Source organism: Salmo salar, chromosome 22 (genome assembly GCF_965601325.2).
Source record: "Salmo salar chromosome 22, fSalSal1, whole genome shotgun sequence".
NCBI lineage: Eukaryota > Metazoa > Chordata > Actinopteri > Salmoniformes > Salmonidae > Salmo > Salmo salar.
In genome coordinates, this window is record NC_138312.1 from 54,277,961 (window position 1) to 54,297,500 (window position 19,540).

The window sequence follows — 19,540 nt, forward strand, 5'->3', positions numbered from 1 at the left end:
GATATATTGGAACTAGTGGCTATGTTGAGGCTTAAATATCCTGACCTAGTGAGATATACATGGTGGAGGTTTAATATCCTGACCTAGTGAGATATACATGGTGGAGGTTTAATATCCTGACCTAGTGAGATATACAGTGCATTCCGAAAGTATTCAGACCCTATACTTATGTAAATGTATTTTTCCATTTTTAATACATTTGCAAACATTTCTAAAACACTATTTTTGATTTGTCATTATGGGCTATTGTGTGTAGATTGATGAAGGAAAAAACACTTTTTAATTAATTTTAGAATAAGGCTGTAACGTAACAAAATGTGAAAAAAAGTCAAGGGGTCTGAATACTTACCGAATGCACTCTACATGGCGGAGGCTCAATCAAGCTAGTCGTTTTGACTACTTTCTTATGTCATTCTCACTGGCACCAAAAGTTTAAAAAGTGTTGATTGGGGAGGTCCATCAAATAATTTGCATGTACATTGCTCTTACATAATTTCTACGTGGGCAAGGATATTGTTTATATTGTAAATTAATCAAAGCCTGTTGGATGATCATTTGTTTTTAACTAGGAAAGAATAATGTATAACTGACTATTTCTGACATTACATAGGTACAGCAGATCCCCTTATTGTATGGGACACTGTTAAATGTGCTTTTAGGCTATGCAATTCAATACTCATCTTAAAAATAAAAACTATTTAGGTCAGAGCTCATATTAAGAGAGGAATTAGAGCGACTAACATAGAGGTACAGAATAAGTTAGAAGAAAAAGTAGAAGAAATTGAGGAATTTATTCAAGAAAGATTCAAGAAGTGGAATATATTTTTAAAATAAAGCGAACTGGATGAAATATGGGGAAAAAAAACACCAAATTATTTTTTAATCTTCAACATAGAAAAGCAACCAAAAATACATTTACTGAAACGTGTTACATATCCTAGTTGACCTAGTTGCTTATGGTCTTGCCTACACCTAGCGGCCTGTTTTTAAGATTATATGATCAAAAAATATTCCATTTAATTTGAAATGGCAAGCCAGACAAAATTGAACGGGCCTATTTATATAATGAATATGAATTCGGAGGGCAGAAATTATTAAATATTAAAGGATTAGACCTCTCACTAAAGGCGTCAGTCATACAAAAGGTATACTTAAATCCAAACTGGTTCTCTAGCAGATTAGTAAGAATGTCTCACCCATATTCAAGAACGGCCTTTTCCCCTTTATTCAGATTACAACCTCTCACTTTCGGCTATTTGAAAATGAAATAATCTCCAAAATATCACTATTTTTTTAAAACAAGCCATAGAAAGTTGGTTGCAATTTCAGTTTAATCCACCAGAAAAGACAGAACAAATAATACAACAATATATTGGATATATTTGGCTGTTTTTCGCTGCATATCATTTAGAAGTAGTCCCTTTTCAGGTTTAGAAGAAGTGACTCCTAAAAGCTAACTCCTGTTTGTATAAATTGGTAGCATAGCTAACATAGTGAAATCGTTGGTGGTAGTGAAAGTTGTTTTTAACTGTAATGCAGTTGATTGGTGATGATGAGATGAACATGTATTGGGGTTGACAGCCATACAAACATTGTACTCCAATTTTTACATCAACATAGTGTGAATTGCACATAATCGATAGCCAAAATGTAGGCAAATTTCACTTGGGGGAAATGAGGAGATTCGGGATCTTTCACCCACGACATCTTTCCGACACATGTTTCCATGGCATTTACATTGTTTTGGTTGAGTTCCATTGACCTCTTTACCATTTTTATTAATGGGTTGCATGTTTAGTCACAATATTGTTTTGAACGTTCGTTTTAGGACTGGTGCTCAACTAAGCATTCTACTCAATGCAGTCTCAATTGGAGCTGATAAAGATTTTGTCTAAAGTGCATTACTGTGGCTTGGAAACACAATGACATTTCAAAAGGAGGCAAAACATCATTGTGATGTCACCAGATTGACTTTAGATGCAGTTTAACTTTAGCTAGCTAGCTAGCTAAGATTGAGGGGAGAGCACATAGATTTTAGCTAGCCAATGTTAGCATTGCTAACTTTTTCTAACAAACTTTACTAGCTCATGGCAACATTGCCATCTCTCTAAAGTAAACTTGACGACATCACAATAATGTCAAAGTTATTTTCTACAAATGATCTGTCTATGTTAGCAATGTCATCTTAATTCCAGATGAAACAGCCATTAGCCTCATTCAGAAAGACTTGGCATTAACCATCAGTCAGACTTCAATATGCTGCGGAGTGACGGAGATGCAACCCAAGAATAGTATGGCAATGACTTTTAAAATACTCCAATTTCTATATTCCAAATGTTATTTGGAATGTTCTAATTCCAATTCCATTGTTCCAGTTCCATTGTTCCAGTTATAAACCGTTTTTTATTGTATTGAGGGGAGAACCACCTCTTTGTCTCATCAGTCAATGTTATTACTGATACTGAGTGAGTTTTAAAGGTTGATATTTTTAAAAGTCCAAGGTTGACTATTGATGGAAATGATTCAGAGGGGTTAGGATAAATGCGGAAGACACATTTCAGTTTAACCTGTTGGGGCTAGGGGGCAGTATTTTCACGGCTGGATAAAAAAAACGTACCCGATTTAATCTGGTTACTAATCCTACCCAGTAACTAGAATATGCATATACTTATTATATATGGATAGAAAACACCCTAAAGTTTCTAAAACTGTTTGAATGGTGTCTGTGAGTATAACAGAACTCATTTGGCAGGCAAAACCCTGAGACATTTTCTGACAGGAAGTGGATACCTGATGTGTTGAATTACCTTTAAGCCTATGCCATTGAAACACACAGGGGCTGATTAATGTTTTGGCACTTCCTATGGCTTCCACTAGATGTCACCAGTCTTTACAAAGTGTTTTGAGTCTTATACTGTGAGATCTGACCGAACAAGAGCCTTGGAACGGTGATGGCCGATTAGACTCTGGCGCGCGAGGTCATGTTGGGTACCCTCGTTCCAATACGTTTTAAAAGAGAATGCATTCGTCCACCTTGAATATTATTCATGTTCTGGTTAAAAAAGGCACTAATGATTTATGCTATACAACGTTTGACATGTTTGAACGAACGTAAATATATTTTTTCCCCTCGTTCATGAAGTGAAGTCCGGCGGGCTTAGATCATGTGCTAACAACACAGAGCTTTTTGGACATAAATGATGAGCTTTTTTGAACAAAACTACATTCGTTATGGACCTGGGATTCCTGGAAGTGACATCTGATGAAGAGAATCAAAGGTAATGGATTATTTACATAGTATTTTCGATTTTAGATCTCTCCAACATGGCCGTTTGTCTGTATCGCAAAGCGTTATTTTTCATAGTGGCGCAGTGCTCAGACTTTATTGCAAAGTGTGATTTCCCGATGCTAAAGTTATTTTTAAATCTGGCAAGTCGATTGTCAGTGTCTCAAGAGATGTAAATTCTATAATTCTCTTAAATGAGCAATATAATATTTTACGCAATGTTTTCTAATTTTAATTATTTAATTTGTGGTGCTGACTTTCGACTTTGCACGGTTATTGAAGGGAAACGATTTCCTGAACATCAACGCCATAGTAAAACGCTGTTTTTGGATATAAATATGAACTTGATAGAACTAAAAATGCATGCATTGTCTAACATAATGTCCTAGGAGTGTCATCTGATGGAGATTGTCAAAGGTTAGTGCATCATTTTAGCTGGTTTTATGGTTTTGGTGACGCCTGTCTTTGAATTGACAAAACATTACACACAGCTATTGTCAATGTACTCTCCTAACATAATCTAACTTTATGCTTTCGCCGTAAAACCTTTTTGAAATCGGACAACGTGGTTAGATTAAGGAGATGTTTATCTTTCAAAGGGTGTAAGATAGTTGTATGTTTGAAAAATGTGAATTTTGACATTTATTTGGTTTCAAATTTGCCGCTCTAGAAATGCACCTGCTGTTGATAGGGTGCACCACGGGTGGCACGCTAGCGTCCCACATAGCCCCTTAATGGACTCAGTTGTGCAACTGACTAAGTATGCTCTTTTCCCTTTCCCATTGATTATTTTCATCCACTGGTTTTCTGATTTCTGTCTAGACGTTGCCGTTTAATCAATTTTTCCGTTCTGATTTTCAATACTCTATACTAAATGGGACTATGGGACAAAAACATTGTGTGTCTTTGCAAGAGGAAAATGTCACCCAGCATAGTATCAAAGGCACCAATATTGAGGCCATATTGCAAACTACATACAGTTGAAGTCGGAAGTTTACATACACTTAGGTTGGAGTCATTAAAACCCGTTTTTGAACCACTCCACACATTTCTTGTTAACAAACTTGTGACATCACAGGACGCACTGGGCTGTGAATGCGCACTGGCGACACAGTGTGCATCATCGCATAACACAGTGCTTGCTCAGTCACTCGCTCCCCACAGTAAGCATGGGAAGTTGGCTCAGGTCTCCACCCTGACTCTGCCAATCTATCCGGCCTGGATCTCCTCCCACATCCAGGATCCCTTGCCGTCCAGGATGTCTTCCCAGGTCCATTGCTCTGGACCACGCTGCTTGGTATTTTTGTGGTGGGATCTTCTGTGACGTCGTTCGTAAGGAGGAGACCAAGGTGCAGCGTGGTAAGTGCTCATGATTAATATTTATTATAACTCAGAACACTAAATCAAAAAACAAACAAAGGAAAACGAACGTCACGTTCTGCAGGCTTTACTGAGCTGTACAAAAACAAGATCCCACAACTGAAGGAGGGAAAAAGGGCTGCCTAAGTATGATCCCCAATCAGAGACAACGATAGACAGCTGCCTCTGATTAGGAACCATACTCTACCAAACACAAAGAAATACAAAAACTAGATTGCGCACCCTACATCACACCCTGACCTAGCCAAACTAGAGGAAATAAAACGTCTCTCTAAGGTCAGGGTGTGACAAAACTATAGTTTTGGCAAGTCGATTAGGACATCTACTTTGTGCATGACACAAGTCATTTTTCCAACAATTGTTTACAGACAGATTATTTCACTTATAACTCACTGTATCACAATTCCAGTGGGTCAGAAGTTTACCTACACTAAGTTGACTGTGCCTAAACCTGTTGGGGCTCGGGGGCAGTATTGAGACATTTTGAAAAAAATATGTGCCCATTTTTAACTGCCTCCTACACCAACTCAGAAGCTAGGATATGCATATTATTAACACATTCGGATAGAAAACACTCTGAATTTTCTAAAACAGTTTGAATGGTGTCTGTAAGTATAACAAAACTCATATTGCAGGCAAAAACCTGTGAAAAATAGATCCAAAAAAAATGTGCATTTTGTGACTGTACTATTTAGTGTCATTGTTTTATAGATACCATAGTGAGAAAGGATTCATTTCGCAACACCTACGGCTTCCACTAGATGTCAACGATCTTTATAAAGTTATTTGAAGCGTCTATGATAAACAGAGAGCAAATTAGAATCCAAGGAAGTTGACATGTCATCACTTCATTTTTTTGCGCCTGCGCATAAATCTGAGAAGCGTGAGTTTGTCATCATTGTTTATCTAGACATAGGATAGGTTGTGTGAAAATATTACTGATGTTTAACGTTAAAAATGGACCAAAAGATTAATGCTAAACAACATTTGACATGTTTGAACGAACGTAAATAGATTATTTACTAGGTTTTTTTTAGCTTTTCGGCGTGATTTTACACTCCCCCCACCACGTTGTGTGGGAGCATAATGAACGCTAAGTACTTGGTGTTATTTGGGCATAAATTATGAACTTTGTCAAAAGAAACCACATTTGTTCCGGACCTGGGATGCCTTCCGGACCTGGGATTCCTGCCTTCTGATGGAGATAATCAAAGGTAAGGGGATATTTACAATGTTATTATCGATTTTAGATGATGCTAACTGTATAGCATAGCTTATTGTTCTTAGCATAGCACCCCGTTTATTGCAAAATGTGATTTCCCAGTAAAGTTATTTTGAGATCTGGCCATTCGGTAGCAATTACGAGATGATAATATATTATTCTTTGAATGACAATATTATAATTTACCAATGTTTTCGAATAGTAATTTTGTTATGTTCACCGGAAGCATTTCAGAGAAGAAAAAAATCTGAATTTCACGCTACTGTAAAATGCTGTTTTTGGATATAAATATGAACTTGATGGAACAAAAAATGCATGTATTGTATAACATAATGTCCTAGGAGTGTCATCTGATGGAGATTGACAAAGGTTAGTGCATAATTCTAGCTGGTTTCTGCTTTTGGTGACGCCTGACCTTGAATTGAAAATGGATGTTTGTACTTTTGTGGCTATGTACTGTCCTAACATAATCTAACTTTATGCTTTTGCCGTAAAGCCTCTTTGAAAATCGAACAATGTGGTTAGATTAAGGAGATGTTTATCTTTTAAATTGTGTAAAATAGTTGATTGTTTGAGAAATTGAAATTATTAGATTTTTGATGTTTTGAATTTCCAGCCTTGTTAGCAATCCCGACTCGGGGTTCATTGCTAACCTGTAGCCCCAACAGGTTTTAAACAGCTTGGAAAATTACAAAAAATTATGTCATGGCTTTAGAAGCTTCTGATGGGCTAATTGACATAATTTGAGTCAATTGGAGGTGTATCTGTGGATAAATTTCAAGGCCTACCTTCAAATTCAGTGCCTCATTGCTTGACATCATGGGAAAATCAAAAGAAATCAGCCAAGACCTCAGAAACAAAATTGTAGACCTCCACAAGTCTGGTTCATCCTTGGGAGCAATTTCCAAACGCCTGAAGGTACCACGTTCATCTGTACAAACAATAGTACGCAAGTATAAACACCATGGGACCACACAGCCGTCATAACGCCCAGGAAGGAGATGCGTTCTGTCTCCTAGAGATGAACGTACTTTGGTGCGAAAAGTGCAAATCAATCCCAGAACAATAGCAAAGGACCTTGTGAAGATGCTGGAGGAAACAGGTACAAAAGTATCTATATGAACAGTAAAACGAGTCCTATATCGATATAACTTGAATGGCCGCTCAGCAAGGAAGAAGCCACTGCTCCAAAACCGCCATAAAAAAGCCAGACTACGGTTTGCAACTGCACATGGGGACAAAGATCATACTTTTTGGAGAAATTTCCTCTGTTCTGATGAAACAAAAATAGAACTGTTTGGCCATAATGACCATTGTTATGTTTGGAGGAAAAAGGGGGAGGCTTGCAAGCCGAAGAACACCATCCCAACCGTGAAGCACAGGGGTGGCAGCATCATGTTGTGGGGGTGCTTTGCTGCAGGAGGGACTGGTGCACTTCACAAAATAGATGGCATCATGAGGAAGGTAAATTATGTGGATATATTGAAGCAATATCTCAAGACATCAGTCAGGAAGTTAACCTGTTGGGTCTAGGGGGCAGCATTTGCACGTCTGGATAAAAAAAATGTACCCGATTTAATCTGGTTACTAATCCTACCCAGTAACTAGAATATGCATATACTTATTATATATGGATAGAAAACACTCTAAAGTTTCCAAAACTGTTTGAATGGTGTCTGTGAGTATAACAGAACTCATTTGGCAGGCAAAACCCTGAGACATTTTCTGACAGGAAGTGGATACCTGATGTGTTGTATTGACTTTAAACCTATCCCATTGAAAAACACAGGGGTTTAGGAATATTTTGGCACTTCCTATTGCTTCCACTAGATGTCACCAGCCTTTACAAAGTGTTTTGAGTCTTCTGGAGGGAGATCTGACCGAACAAGAGCCATGGAACGGTGATGTCCCATTAGACACCTGGCGCGCTAGTTCATGTTGGGTACCCTCGTTCCAATACGTTATAAAAGAGTATGCATTCGTCCACCTTGAATATTATTCATGTTCTGGTTAAAAAAGGCCCTAATGATTTATGCTATACAACGTTTGACATGTTTGAACGAACGGAAATATATTTTTTCCCCTCGTTCATGACGAGAAGTCCGGCTGGCTTACATCATGTGCTAACGAGACGGAGATTTTTGGACATAAATGATGAGCTTTTTTGAACAAAACTACATTCGTTATGGACCTGTGATACCTGGAAGTGACATCTGATGAAGAGAATCAAAGGTAATGGATTATTTACATAGTATTTTCGATTTTAGATCTCCCCAACATGACGTCTAGTCTGTATCGCAACGCGTATTTTTCTGGGCGCAGTGCTCAGATTATTGCAAAGTGTGATTTCCCAGTAAGGTTATTTTTAAATCTGGCAAGTTGATTGCGTTCAAGAGATGTAAATCTATAATTCTTTAAATGACAATATAATATTTTACCAATGTTTTCTAATTTTAATTATTTAATTTCTGACGCTGACTTGACTGCCGGTTATTGGAGGGAAACGATTTCCTCAACATCAATGCCATAGTAAAACGCTGTTTTTGTATATAAATATGAACTTGATAGAACTAAAAATGCATGCATTGTCTAACATAATGTCCTAGGAGTGTCATCTGATGGAGATTGTAAAAGGTTAGTGCATCATTTTAGCTGGTTTTATGGTTTTGGTGACCCTGTCTTTGACTTGACAAAACATTACACACAACTCTTGTAAATGTACTGTCCTAACATACTCTAAATTTATGCTTTCGCCGTAAAACCTTTTTGAAATCGTAAAACGTGGTTAGATTAAGGAGATGTTTATCTTTCAAATGGTGTAACATAGTTGTATTTTAGAAAAATTTGAATTTTGACATTTATTTGGATTCAAATTTGCCGCTCTTGAAATGCACCTGCTGTTGATGGAGTGCACCACGGGTGGCACGCTAGCGTCCCACCTAGCCCCAAGAGGTTAAAGCTTGGTTGCGAATGGGTCTTCCAAATGGACAATGACCCCAAGCATAGTTGTGGCAAAATGGCTTAAGGACAACTAAGTCAAGGTATTGGAGTGGCCATCACAAAGCCCTGACCTCAATCCTATAGAACATTTGTGAGCAGAACTGAAAAAGTGTGTGCGAGCAAGGAGGCCTACATACCTGACTCAGTTACACCAGCTCTGTCTGGAGGAATGGGCCAAAATTCACCCAACTTATTGTGGGAAGCTTGTGGAAGGCTACCTGAAACGTTTGACCCAAGTTAAACAATTTAAAGGCAACGCTACCAGATACTAATTGAGTGTATGTAAACATCTGACCCACTGGGAATGTGATGAAAGAAATAAAAGCTGAAATAAATCATTCTCTCTATTATTATTCTGACATTTCACATTCTTAAAATAAAGTGGTGATCCTAACTGACCTAAGACAGGGAATTTTTACTCGGATTAAATGTCAGGAATTGTGAAAAACTGAGTTGAAATGTATTTGGCTAAGGTGTATGAAACTTCCGACTTCAGCTGTACATACAGTAAACCTGTCTCCATCCAGCCACAGAATCAGCCACAGCAGGGAATCTGAGCACAGCTCTAGGGTTCATTTTACTACTGAATTTAAAGCAAGAGGTCAGCACTGCTGCCATGCCAGGACTGCATTTCCTTTTCCTATGATCTACCTTTTACTCCCCCCCCCCCCCCCCCCCCGACTGCCTGTTCCCTCTACCCATGTCTCTCTCTTCCACCCATCTATCGCCCACACCTCTCTCCCACCCATCTCTCTCCCAACCCCTCTCCCTTTTTTGCTCCCTCCATCCTTACCCTCCATCTGGCAGCGCAGCTTCTCGAAGGCCTCCGCAGTGACATTGTCGCCGGTTCCCCAGGCCTCCTCATCCTCTGGTAGCTCCAGCTCCTCCTCTCCGGTGGGCAGAGTGTCTGGGCTGGGTCTGTCTGACAGACAGCTCTCTGAGGAACACTCATCATCTCCACCTATATATTGTGTTGAGAAAAAATATGCAGAAGACGAATGTATGTTATTCGCTGTAGCTTATGGAGAATAAAGTTGCAGTGTATTGTATTCTGTTGTCACAGTGTCCTGTGCAAGCAAACAATAAGTTATAAGCTCCTCTCATACCGTGCTGCTGCTTGTACAGGTGATGTTCTACCATGAACTGCAACTCTGCAGGGAGGGAAGGAGAATGTGAGAGAGGTAGAGAGGGAGTGGGAAAATACACAATAAAAGGTGTAGGAGTCAATGTCAATATACTATACAGTACGCTATTATTAACTCATGAAATCTTCACCGTCTTGCTGTAACACAGCCTTCTTAAGTGCATTCATTCGAGTTGAAGCTGCTTGTAATGTAATGGAAGTGACTTAGCCCATACTATTGTGTGAGCGATGAATGTGTTGATTATACTGTTAGAGGTTCACCTAGGGGTCACGATAGGGGCTGTACCAAATGTTTGATGTATTATAATAATTGATTATGCTCATGTTGTATTAATAGAAGGGGAGGGGTTATCAGACCCCTCCCTCCTTACATTTATAGGGTCCTAGACTACAGATTAACGATATATATACATTATGAGGTTTAATATTGTTTCACAGTACTTTTCTAGGCTCTCTGCCTCTTATGAAGAAACTGTCTGAGAAATGTATGACTGTGAAGACAGAACTCTGCAGGGGAGTGTAAGAGATAAGAGATTAGTTAGACATTCCACTATAAATCAACTTGGACATTTACTGCTAAGCTTTTAGATATCTATATAAACAAGAGTTTTAGTGTTGAGTTGGCATGGTGTTGGTCTCATGAGTAAAAGATAAGGACGTAGGCAGTGACATCACTAAGGCTGGACTTTGGGTTTAATAAAATAACTTGGGACCTTTTCTTTGATGCAGAACTTACTCGGAAACATGCGTTATGTTCCTGTTGTCAACTTCTGCCTGCAATTGCATTAATAAAGGTTTTTGAATAATTTAATTAAAGATATTGTCATAATGCAAATTTCACCAACGAGCCAATGATTGACAAGGAACAAGGAAACGAACCCCAACAATAGCTACAGTGCGTTCAGAAAGTATTCATACCCCTTGACTTATTCCACACTTCCACACTGTTGTGTTACAGCCTGAATTCAAAATAGATTAAATAGTTTTTCTTCTCACCCATCAACACAAAATACACCATAATGACGAAGTGAAAACATGTTGTTGTTTTTTTAGCACATTTATTGAAAATTAAATACAAAAATATCTCATTCACATAAGTATTCAATCAGTAGTTTGTAGAAGCACCTTTGGCAGTGATTAAAACAGTCTTTCTGGGTAAATATATAAAAGCTTTCCACACCTGGATTGTGCATCATTTGCCCATTATTCTTTTCAAAATTCTTCAAGCTCTGTCAAATTGGTTGTTGATCATTGCTAGACAACCATTTTCAGGTCTTGCCATAGATTGTCTAGTAGATTTAAGTCAAAACTGTAACTAGGCCACTCAGGACATTCACTGTCTTCCTTGGTAAGCAACTCCAGTGTATATTTGGCCTTGTGTTTTAGGTTATTGTCCTGCTGAAAGATGAATTCATCTCCCAGTGTCTGATGGAAAGCAGACTGAACAAGGTTTTACTCTAGGATTTTGCCTGTGTTTAGCTCCATTTTGTTTATTTTTATTCTGAAAAACTTCCCAGTCCTTAACATTTACAAGCATACCCTTAACATGATGCAGCCACAACCATGCTTGGAAATATGAAGAGTGGTTCTCAGTGATGTTTTCTTTTGGATTTGCCCCAAACATAACACTTTGTATTCAAGACATAAAGTGAATTTTAATGCCACATTTTTTTCAGTTTTACTTCAGTACCTTATTGCAAACAGGATGCATGTTTTGGAATATCTTTATTCTCTACAGGCTTCCTTATTTTCACTCATTTAGGTTAGTATTGCTCAGTTTTGTCCTATCCTAGCCATTAAAAGTGTTACAAGAAGTACAAAGTGTTTGTTATGTGTTAAGCCTCTGTTAAAATACGCTTAAAATTATTTAAAGAAAAGAAAGCGATTGTGATTGTGTTGAATTTTGTTTGGGAAATAAAGATTCTTATTATTTTCAGGGATACACAACATCCTGAAATATATGTAGATACTGTCTCTTTGTTAAAAATAATACAATATTTCCCTTGACGGAGTGATGCTGAATAATCAAAAATGGCTCAACTTACCCTACTCTTCCCTACTGTTAGTTTCTCTGATGATAACGTGGCCAAAATCTATGCGCTGCATATTCAGATTCAGTTCCCACTCTATCCCGAAACAGGACATAGACTCCTAAACAGTACACTCTGAGATAAAACTGGAACCAAAACACCATTCTCCTTCTGCAGAAGAACCTTTTCTGAACCCTTTGCTCGGACTGTTGTGTTCATTTCTTTGATTATTTGTCCAGGAGAGACCTACAGTGCCTTAAAACCTGTTGGGGCTAGGGGGCAGTATTTGCACGGCCGGATAAAAAAACGTACCCGATTTAATCTGGTTACTACTCCTGCCCAGAAACTAGAATGTGCATATAATTAGTAGATTTGGATAGAAAACACTCGAAAGTTTCTAAAACTGTTTGAATGGTGTCTGTGAGTATAACAGAACTCATATGGCAGGCCAAAACCTGAGAAGATTCCATACAGGAAGTGCCCTGTCTGACAATTTGTTGTCCTTCTGTAGCATCTCTATCACAAATACAGCATCTGTGCTGTAACGTGACACTTTCTAAGGCTCCCATTGGCTCTCTAAAGCCGCCAGAAAGTGTAATGGGGTGTCTGCTGTCTCTGGGCGAAGAACAGCTGGAGAATTTGTGAGTGGTCAGCCTGGGGACAGTGACACTGGAGATGAGAATTCTCAATTTTTTTCTTTCAGCCTTTGAATGATTACAATGTTGCCCAGTTGGAATATTATCGCTATTTTACGAGAAAAATAGCATAAAAATTGATTTTAAACAGCGTTTGACATGCTTCGAAGTACGGTAATGGAATATTTTGACATTTTTTGTCACGAAATGCGCTCGCACGTCACCCTTCAGATAGTGACCTGAACGCACGAACAAAACGGAGCTATTTGAATATAACTATGGATTATTTGGAACCAAAACAGCATTTGTTGTTGAAGTAGAAGTCCTGGGAGTGCATTCTGACGAAGAACAGCAAAGGTAATCCAATTTTTCTAATAGTAATTCTGAGTTTAGGTTGTCCCAAACTTGGTGGGTGTCAAAATAGCTAGCCGTGATGGCCGGGCTATGTACTCAGAATATTGCAAAATGTGCTTTCGCCAAAAAGCTATTTTAAAATCTGACACCGCGATTGCATAAAGGAGTTCTGTATCTATAATTCTTAAAATAATTGTTATGTATTTTGTGAACGTTTATCGTGAGTAATTTAGTAAATTCACCGGAACTTTGCGGTGGGTATGCTAGTTCTGAACCTCACATGCTAATGTAAAAAGCTGGTTTTTGATATAAATATGAACTTGATTGAACAACACATGCATGTATTGTATAACATAATGTCCTAGGAGTGTCATCTGATGAAGATCATCAAAGGTTAGTGCTGCATTTAGCTGTGGTTTTGGTTTTTGTGACATATATGCTAGCTTTGAAAATGGCTGTGTGATTATTTTTGGCATGGTACTCTCCTGGCATAATCTAATGTTTTGCTTTCGCTGTAAAGCCTTTTTGAAATTGGACAATGTGTTTAGATTAACAAGAGTCTTGTCTTTAAAATGGTGTAAAATAGTCATATGTTTGAGAAATTGAAGTTATAGCATTTTTGAGGTATTTGTATTTCGCGCCACGCGATTCCACTGGCTGTTGACTAGGGTGGGATGCAAGCGTCCCACCTAGCCCAGGGAAGTTAAGAAAGTATTCACACCGCTTGACTTTTCCCACAATTTGTTATGTTACAGCCTGAATTTAAAATGGATTTAATTGCATTTTTTTTTGGGGGGGGGGGGTCATTGGCTTACACACAGTACCCCATCATTCTAAAGGGGAATTATGTTTTTTCGAAATTCTTACAAAATGTCTTGGGTCATTAAGTATTCAACCCCTTTGTTATGGCAAGCCTAAATAATTTCAGGAGTAAAAAAAATTGCTTAACAAGTCACATAATAAGTTGCATGGACTCAAACATGACGTTTGAATGACTAATTTATCTCTGTACCCCACACATACAATTATCTGTAAGGTCCTTCAGTCGAGGAAGTCATTTCAAACACAGATTCAACCAAAAAGGCCATGACCAATGCCTCGCAACGAAGGGCACCTATTGGTAGATGGGTAAAAAAAGCAGACATTGAGTATCTCTTTGAGCATGATGAAGTTATTAATTACACTAAGGATGGTGCGTCAATACACCCAGTCACTACAAAGATAAAGGCGTTCTTCCTAACTCAGTTGCCGGAGAGGAAGGAAACCGCTCAGGGATTTCACCATGGGGCCAATGGTGACTTTAAAACAAGTACAGAGTTTAATTAGGGATTGGCGTCTCGCTAGCGGGACAACTTCCGGTGACACTGGAAGGTGTGCAATTCAAATAAATGATCATAAAAATTATGGATATTAAACCTTTAGGTGCATAATATAAGTGTCTTATATTCACAAATAACAATTAAATATTCACTTTCTTTTTGAAAATCTTCCTCTGATTTGTCTTCCAAAGGGTCCCAGCTATACCATGTAGTGTCATTTTGTTAGATAAATTACTTATTTTTATCCCAAAAAGTCTGTTTAGTTGGCGCCATCGATTTGAGTAATCCACTCGTTCAACATGCAGAGAAAGGAATCTGAAAATCTACCCCTAAACTTTGTTTCACCAAGTCAAAATACAATGCTATTCACTCCTCAGATACCCTAAAATGTAATCAAACTATAATATTTCTTATGGAAAGAAGTATGTTGAATAGGAAACCGATTTTAGCAGGTGCATACTGTCTTCATGGAGCGCAAACACGAATTTCCAAGACTCTGTCCCTGTACTGAAACTGATATTTCTTATTCATTTTTTTAAGTTACAAGCCTGAAACCTTGAACATACACTGCTGACACCCTGTGGAAGCCATAGGAATTGCATCCAGGGAGCTAATTTTCAATATGACCTTTTACTTGCCATTCTAAGAGGATGGTCTCTCTCTCAAAAGAATTCTGGTTGATTTTTCTTTTGATTTTCTTCCTACCATATCTATTGTGTTATATTCTCCTACATTAGCTTAACATTTCTACAAACTTCAAAGTGTTTTCTGTCCAATGGTACCAATTATATGCATATCCTGGCTTCAGGGCCTGAGCAACAGGCAGTTTACTTTGGGCACATCATTCAGGTGGAAATGGAGATTTTTAACATAGACCAGGCCCTGTCGTTACCTCATTTCCAAGATATAATGCATTACATTATGCCTGGGAAGAAAACACTTCCCAGGCGTAATGCAAAAAATTTACAGTTTGCTCAACTTCCCATTGGCTCAACCATCGGCTCAACTTACCCCAAGGCCATTGGCTAAACTTACCCCAAGGCAAACATTTAGACTATATTAGCCCACACAGCTACAAGGATGCACTTTCATATTGAAGCTTAGAGAGACCACAGCTGATGTATAAACCAATCTTAAAATGATATAATTTGGTTTAGATACATGAAACCTCTAACACAATAAAAGACACCTTGGTTCGAATCCAGGCTGTATCACAACCGGCCATGATTCGGAGTCCCATAGGGCGGCACACAATTGGCTAAGGCCGTCATTATAAATAAGAATTTGTTCTTAACTGACTTGTCTAAATAAAGGTTACATTTAAATGTTAAAACATTTAATTTGACTTGGTGAAAATGGACCTAACTTGTTTTTTTACTTCACAGATTCCACGAAATTATGGCCTCTTCCTAAATATTTGGTCAAATTATTACTTTTTTGCATGGTTTCCTAGGAACAAGGGTGGCTCAACTTAGCCCACTCTCTTATTTGTTCTGTTTAGGAAGTGAAGAGAGTGCAAACTGAGGACACAATTAGAACATTATTAAACTGAAGAAAGTCACACTGCAATAACCCCATGTTTATTAAATAAATAAGAGCCTATCTTAAATGACTATGTTGATGCACACTTGATGCTTATGTGTTACCTTCTCTACAATTCGTAAGCTATATGACCTCACCTTTCATGGTGGGCGTGCCTCTTGCTCCCTTCCTCCTCTGCCTGGGAGAGTTCAACAGGGCTGCCTGCAACAACATGTCAACATTAATAAGGTAAGCCGGCCAGAAGATATTCATTTGTCCATGGGTTGTAGTTACTAATAATTTCTCTATAGATGCATTCCATATGAAGTACACAGTTGATTACCTTGTATAACTGGTTAGGAAGACGGTCTTCGTCTATTTCTGTAAGAGAGAAAATGAAAGATGGGTTGTGAATTAAACTGTAACATAAACAATTTCGATGAACTGTGTAGGGTGGCAGGTAGCCTAGTTGTTAAGAGCTTTGGGCCAGTAACCGAAAAGATGCTGATTCGAATCCCGGGACTAGGTGCAAAATTCATTTGATGTGCACTTAACCCTAATTCCTTCTGTACATCGCTCTGTAAGAGTGTCTGCTAAATGCCTAAAATAAAATGTAAAATGATGAACCCACACATAGACTTGGCAGGACAGTATAGTCCTATAGCTCTGCCAGACTACAGCTGTGTTCCAGTATATAGTCCTATAGCTCTGCCAGTCTACAGCTGTATTCCAGTATATAGTCCTATAGCTCTGCCAGACTGCAGCTGTGTTCCAGTATATAGTCCTATAGCTCTGCCAGACTACAGCTGTGTTCCAGTATATAGTCCTATAGTTCTGCCAGACTACAGCTGTGTTCCAGTATATAGTCCTATAGTTCTGCCAGACTTCAGCTGTGTTCCAGTATATAGTCCTATAGCTCTGCCAGTCTACAGCTGTGTTCCACTATATAGTCCTATAGTTCTGCCAGACAACAGCTGTGTTCCAGTATATAGTCCTATAGTTCTGCCAGACTACAGCTGTGTTCCAGTATATAGTCCTATAGCTCTGCCAGACTTCAGCTGTGTTCCAGTATATAGTCCTATAGCTCTGCCAGACTACAGCTGTGTTCCAGTATATAGTCCTATAGTTCTGCCAGACTACAGCTGTGTTCCAGTATATAGTCCTATAGTTCTGCCAGACTACAGCTGTGTTCCAGTATATAGTCCTATAGCTCTGCCAGACTACAGCTGTGTTCCAGTATATAGTCCTATAGTTCTGCCAGACTACAGCTGTGTTCCAGTATATAGTCCTATAGCTCTGCCAGACTACAGCTGGGTTCCAGTATATAGTCCTATAGTTCTGCCAGACTACAGCTGTGTTCCAGTATATAGTCCTATAGCTCTGCCAGACTCCAGAGGGACTCGAAGATGGTGACTAAGGTGACCTTGTGCCAGTCTGTGTGTGTGTGTGTGTGTGTGTGTGTGTGTGTGTGTGTGTGTGTGTGTGTGTGTGTGTGTGTGTGTGTGTGTGTGTGTGTGTGTGTGGTGTGTGTGTGTGTGTGTGTGTGTAAACATGTATGTTGTGTGTGTGTGTGTGTGTAAACATGTATGTTGTGTGTGTGTGTTTAAACATATATGTTGTGTGTGTCTGTGCGTGTGTGTGTAAACATGTATGTTGTGTGTCTGTGCGTGTGTGTTAACATGTATGTTGTGTATGTGTGTGTGTAAACATGTATGTTGTGTGTGTGTGTCTGTATGTGACCTTGTGCCAGTCTGTGTGTGTGTATGTGTGTGTGTGTGTGTGTGTGTGTGTGTGTGTGTGTGTGTGTGTGTGTGTGTGTGTGTGTGTGTGTGTGTGTGTGTGTGTGTGTGTGTAAACATGTATGTTGTGTGTGTGTGTCCGTGTGTGACCTTGTGCAGTCTGTGTGTGTGTGTATGTGTGTCTGTGTGTGTGTAAACATGTATGTTGTGTGTGTGTGTCTGTGTGTGACCTTGTGCCAGTCTGTGTGTGTGTATGTGTGTGTGTGTGTGTGTGTGTGTGTGTGTGTGTAAACATGTATGTTGTGTGTGTGTGTGTCTGTGTGTGACCTTGTGCCAGTCTGTGTGTGTGTGTGTGTGTAAACATGTATGTTGTGTGTGTGTCTGTGTGTGACCTTGTGCCAGTCTCTGTGTGTGTGTGTATGTGTGTGTGTGTGTGTGTGTGTGTGTGTGTGTGTGTGTGTGTGTGTGTGTGTGTGTGTGTGTGTGTAAACATGTATGTGTGTGTGTGTGTGTGTGTGTGTGTGTGTGTGTGTGTGTGTGTGTGTGTGTGTGTGTCTGTGTGTGTGTAAACATGTATGTTGTGTGTGTGTGTCTGTGTGTGACCTTGTGCCAGTCTGTGTGTGTGTATGTGTGTGTGTGTGTGTGTGTGTGTGTAAACATGTATGTTGTGTGTGTGTGTGTCTGTGTGTGACCTTGTGCCAGTCTGTGTGTGTGTGTGTGTGTAAACATGTATGTTGTGTGTGTGTCTGTGTGTGACCTTGTGCCAGTCTCTGTGTGTGTGTGTGTGTGTGTGTGTGTGTGTGTGTGTGTGTGTGTGTGTGTGTGTAAACATGTATGTTGTGTGTGTGTGTGTGTGTGTGTGTGTGTGTGTGTGTGTGTGTGTGTGTGTGTGTGTGTGTAAACATGTATGTTGTGTGTGTGTGTCTGTGTGTGACCTTGTGCCAGTCTGTGTGTGTGTATGTGTGTGTGTGTGTGTGTGTGTGTGTGTGTGTGTAAACATGTATGTTGTGTGTGTGTGTGTCTGTGTGTGACCTTGTGCCAGTCTGTGTGTGTGTGTGTGTGTAAACATGTATGTTGTGTGTGTGTCTGTGTGTGACCTTGTGCCAGTCTCTGTGTGTGTGTGTGTGTGTGTGTGTGTGTGTGTGTGTGTGTGTGTGTGTGTAAACATGTATGTTGTGTGTGTGTGTGTGTGTGTGTGTGTGTGTGTGTGTGTGTGTGTGTGTGTGTGTGTGTGTAAACATGTATGTTGTGTGTATGTGTGTCTGTGTGTGACCTTGTGCCAGTCAGTCCAGATGGTCTAATAACCCCCCTCAGACCTCTGCCTGACGTCAGCAGGACAAGAGGCACTGGATAGTCACGATGCTGACATTAACTCCAACCACAACCACTGGACTGATCCTAGATTTACAATAACAACCACACACACACACACACACACACACACACACACACACACACACTGCACACACACACACACACACACACACACACACACACACACACACACACACACACACACACACACACACACACATGTTTACACACACACATACATGTTTACACACACACACACACACACACACAGACACACGTTTACACACACACACACAACATACATGTTTACACACACACATACACAACATACATGTTAACACACGCACAGACACACAACATACATGTTTACACACGCGCAGACACACACAACATATATGTTTAAACACACATACAACATACATGTTTACACACACACACACACACACACACACACACACACACACACACCGCACACACACACACACACACACACACACATACATGTTTACACACACACACACATACATGTTTACACACACACACACACACATACACACACACACACACACACACACACACACACGTTTACACACACA

General features: G+C 39.4%; 1 protein-coding gene across 2 annotated transcripts in view; it reads right to left on the reverse strand.

Moving 5' to 3' along the window:
* The window catches only part of LOC106583709 (protein phosphatase 1 regulatory subunit 1A), a 63,868-nt gene that overhangs the window by 5,637 nt on the left and 38,691 nt on the right, over nt 1-19,540 (reverse strand). For both annotated transcript variants that reach the window (XM_014168229.3, XM_014168231.3), the window contains exons 3-6: nt 16,235-16,272; nt 16,050-16,113; nt 9,995-10,039; nt 9,682-9,849 (exon numbers count right to left, since the gene is read on the reverse strand). In XM_014168229.3, coding sequence (XP_014023704.1) covers nt 9,682-9,849; nt 9,995-10,039; nt 16,050-16,113; nt 16,235-16,272 — 315 coding nt within the window. The remainder of the gene's footprint in view (nt 1-9,681; nt 9,850-9,994; nt 10,040-16,049; nt 16,114-16,234; nt 16,273-19,540) is intronic.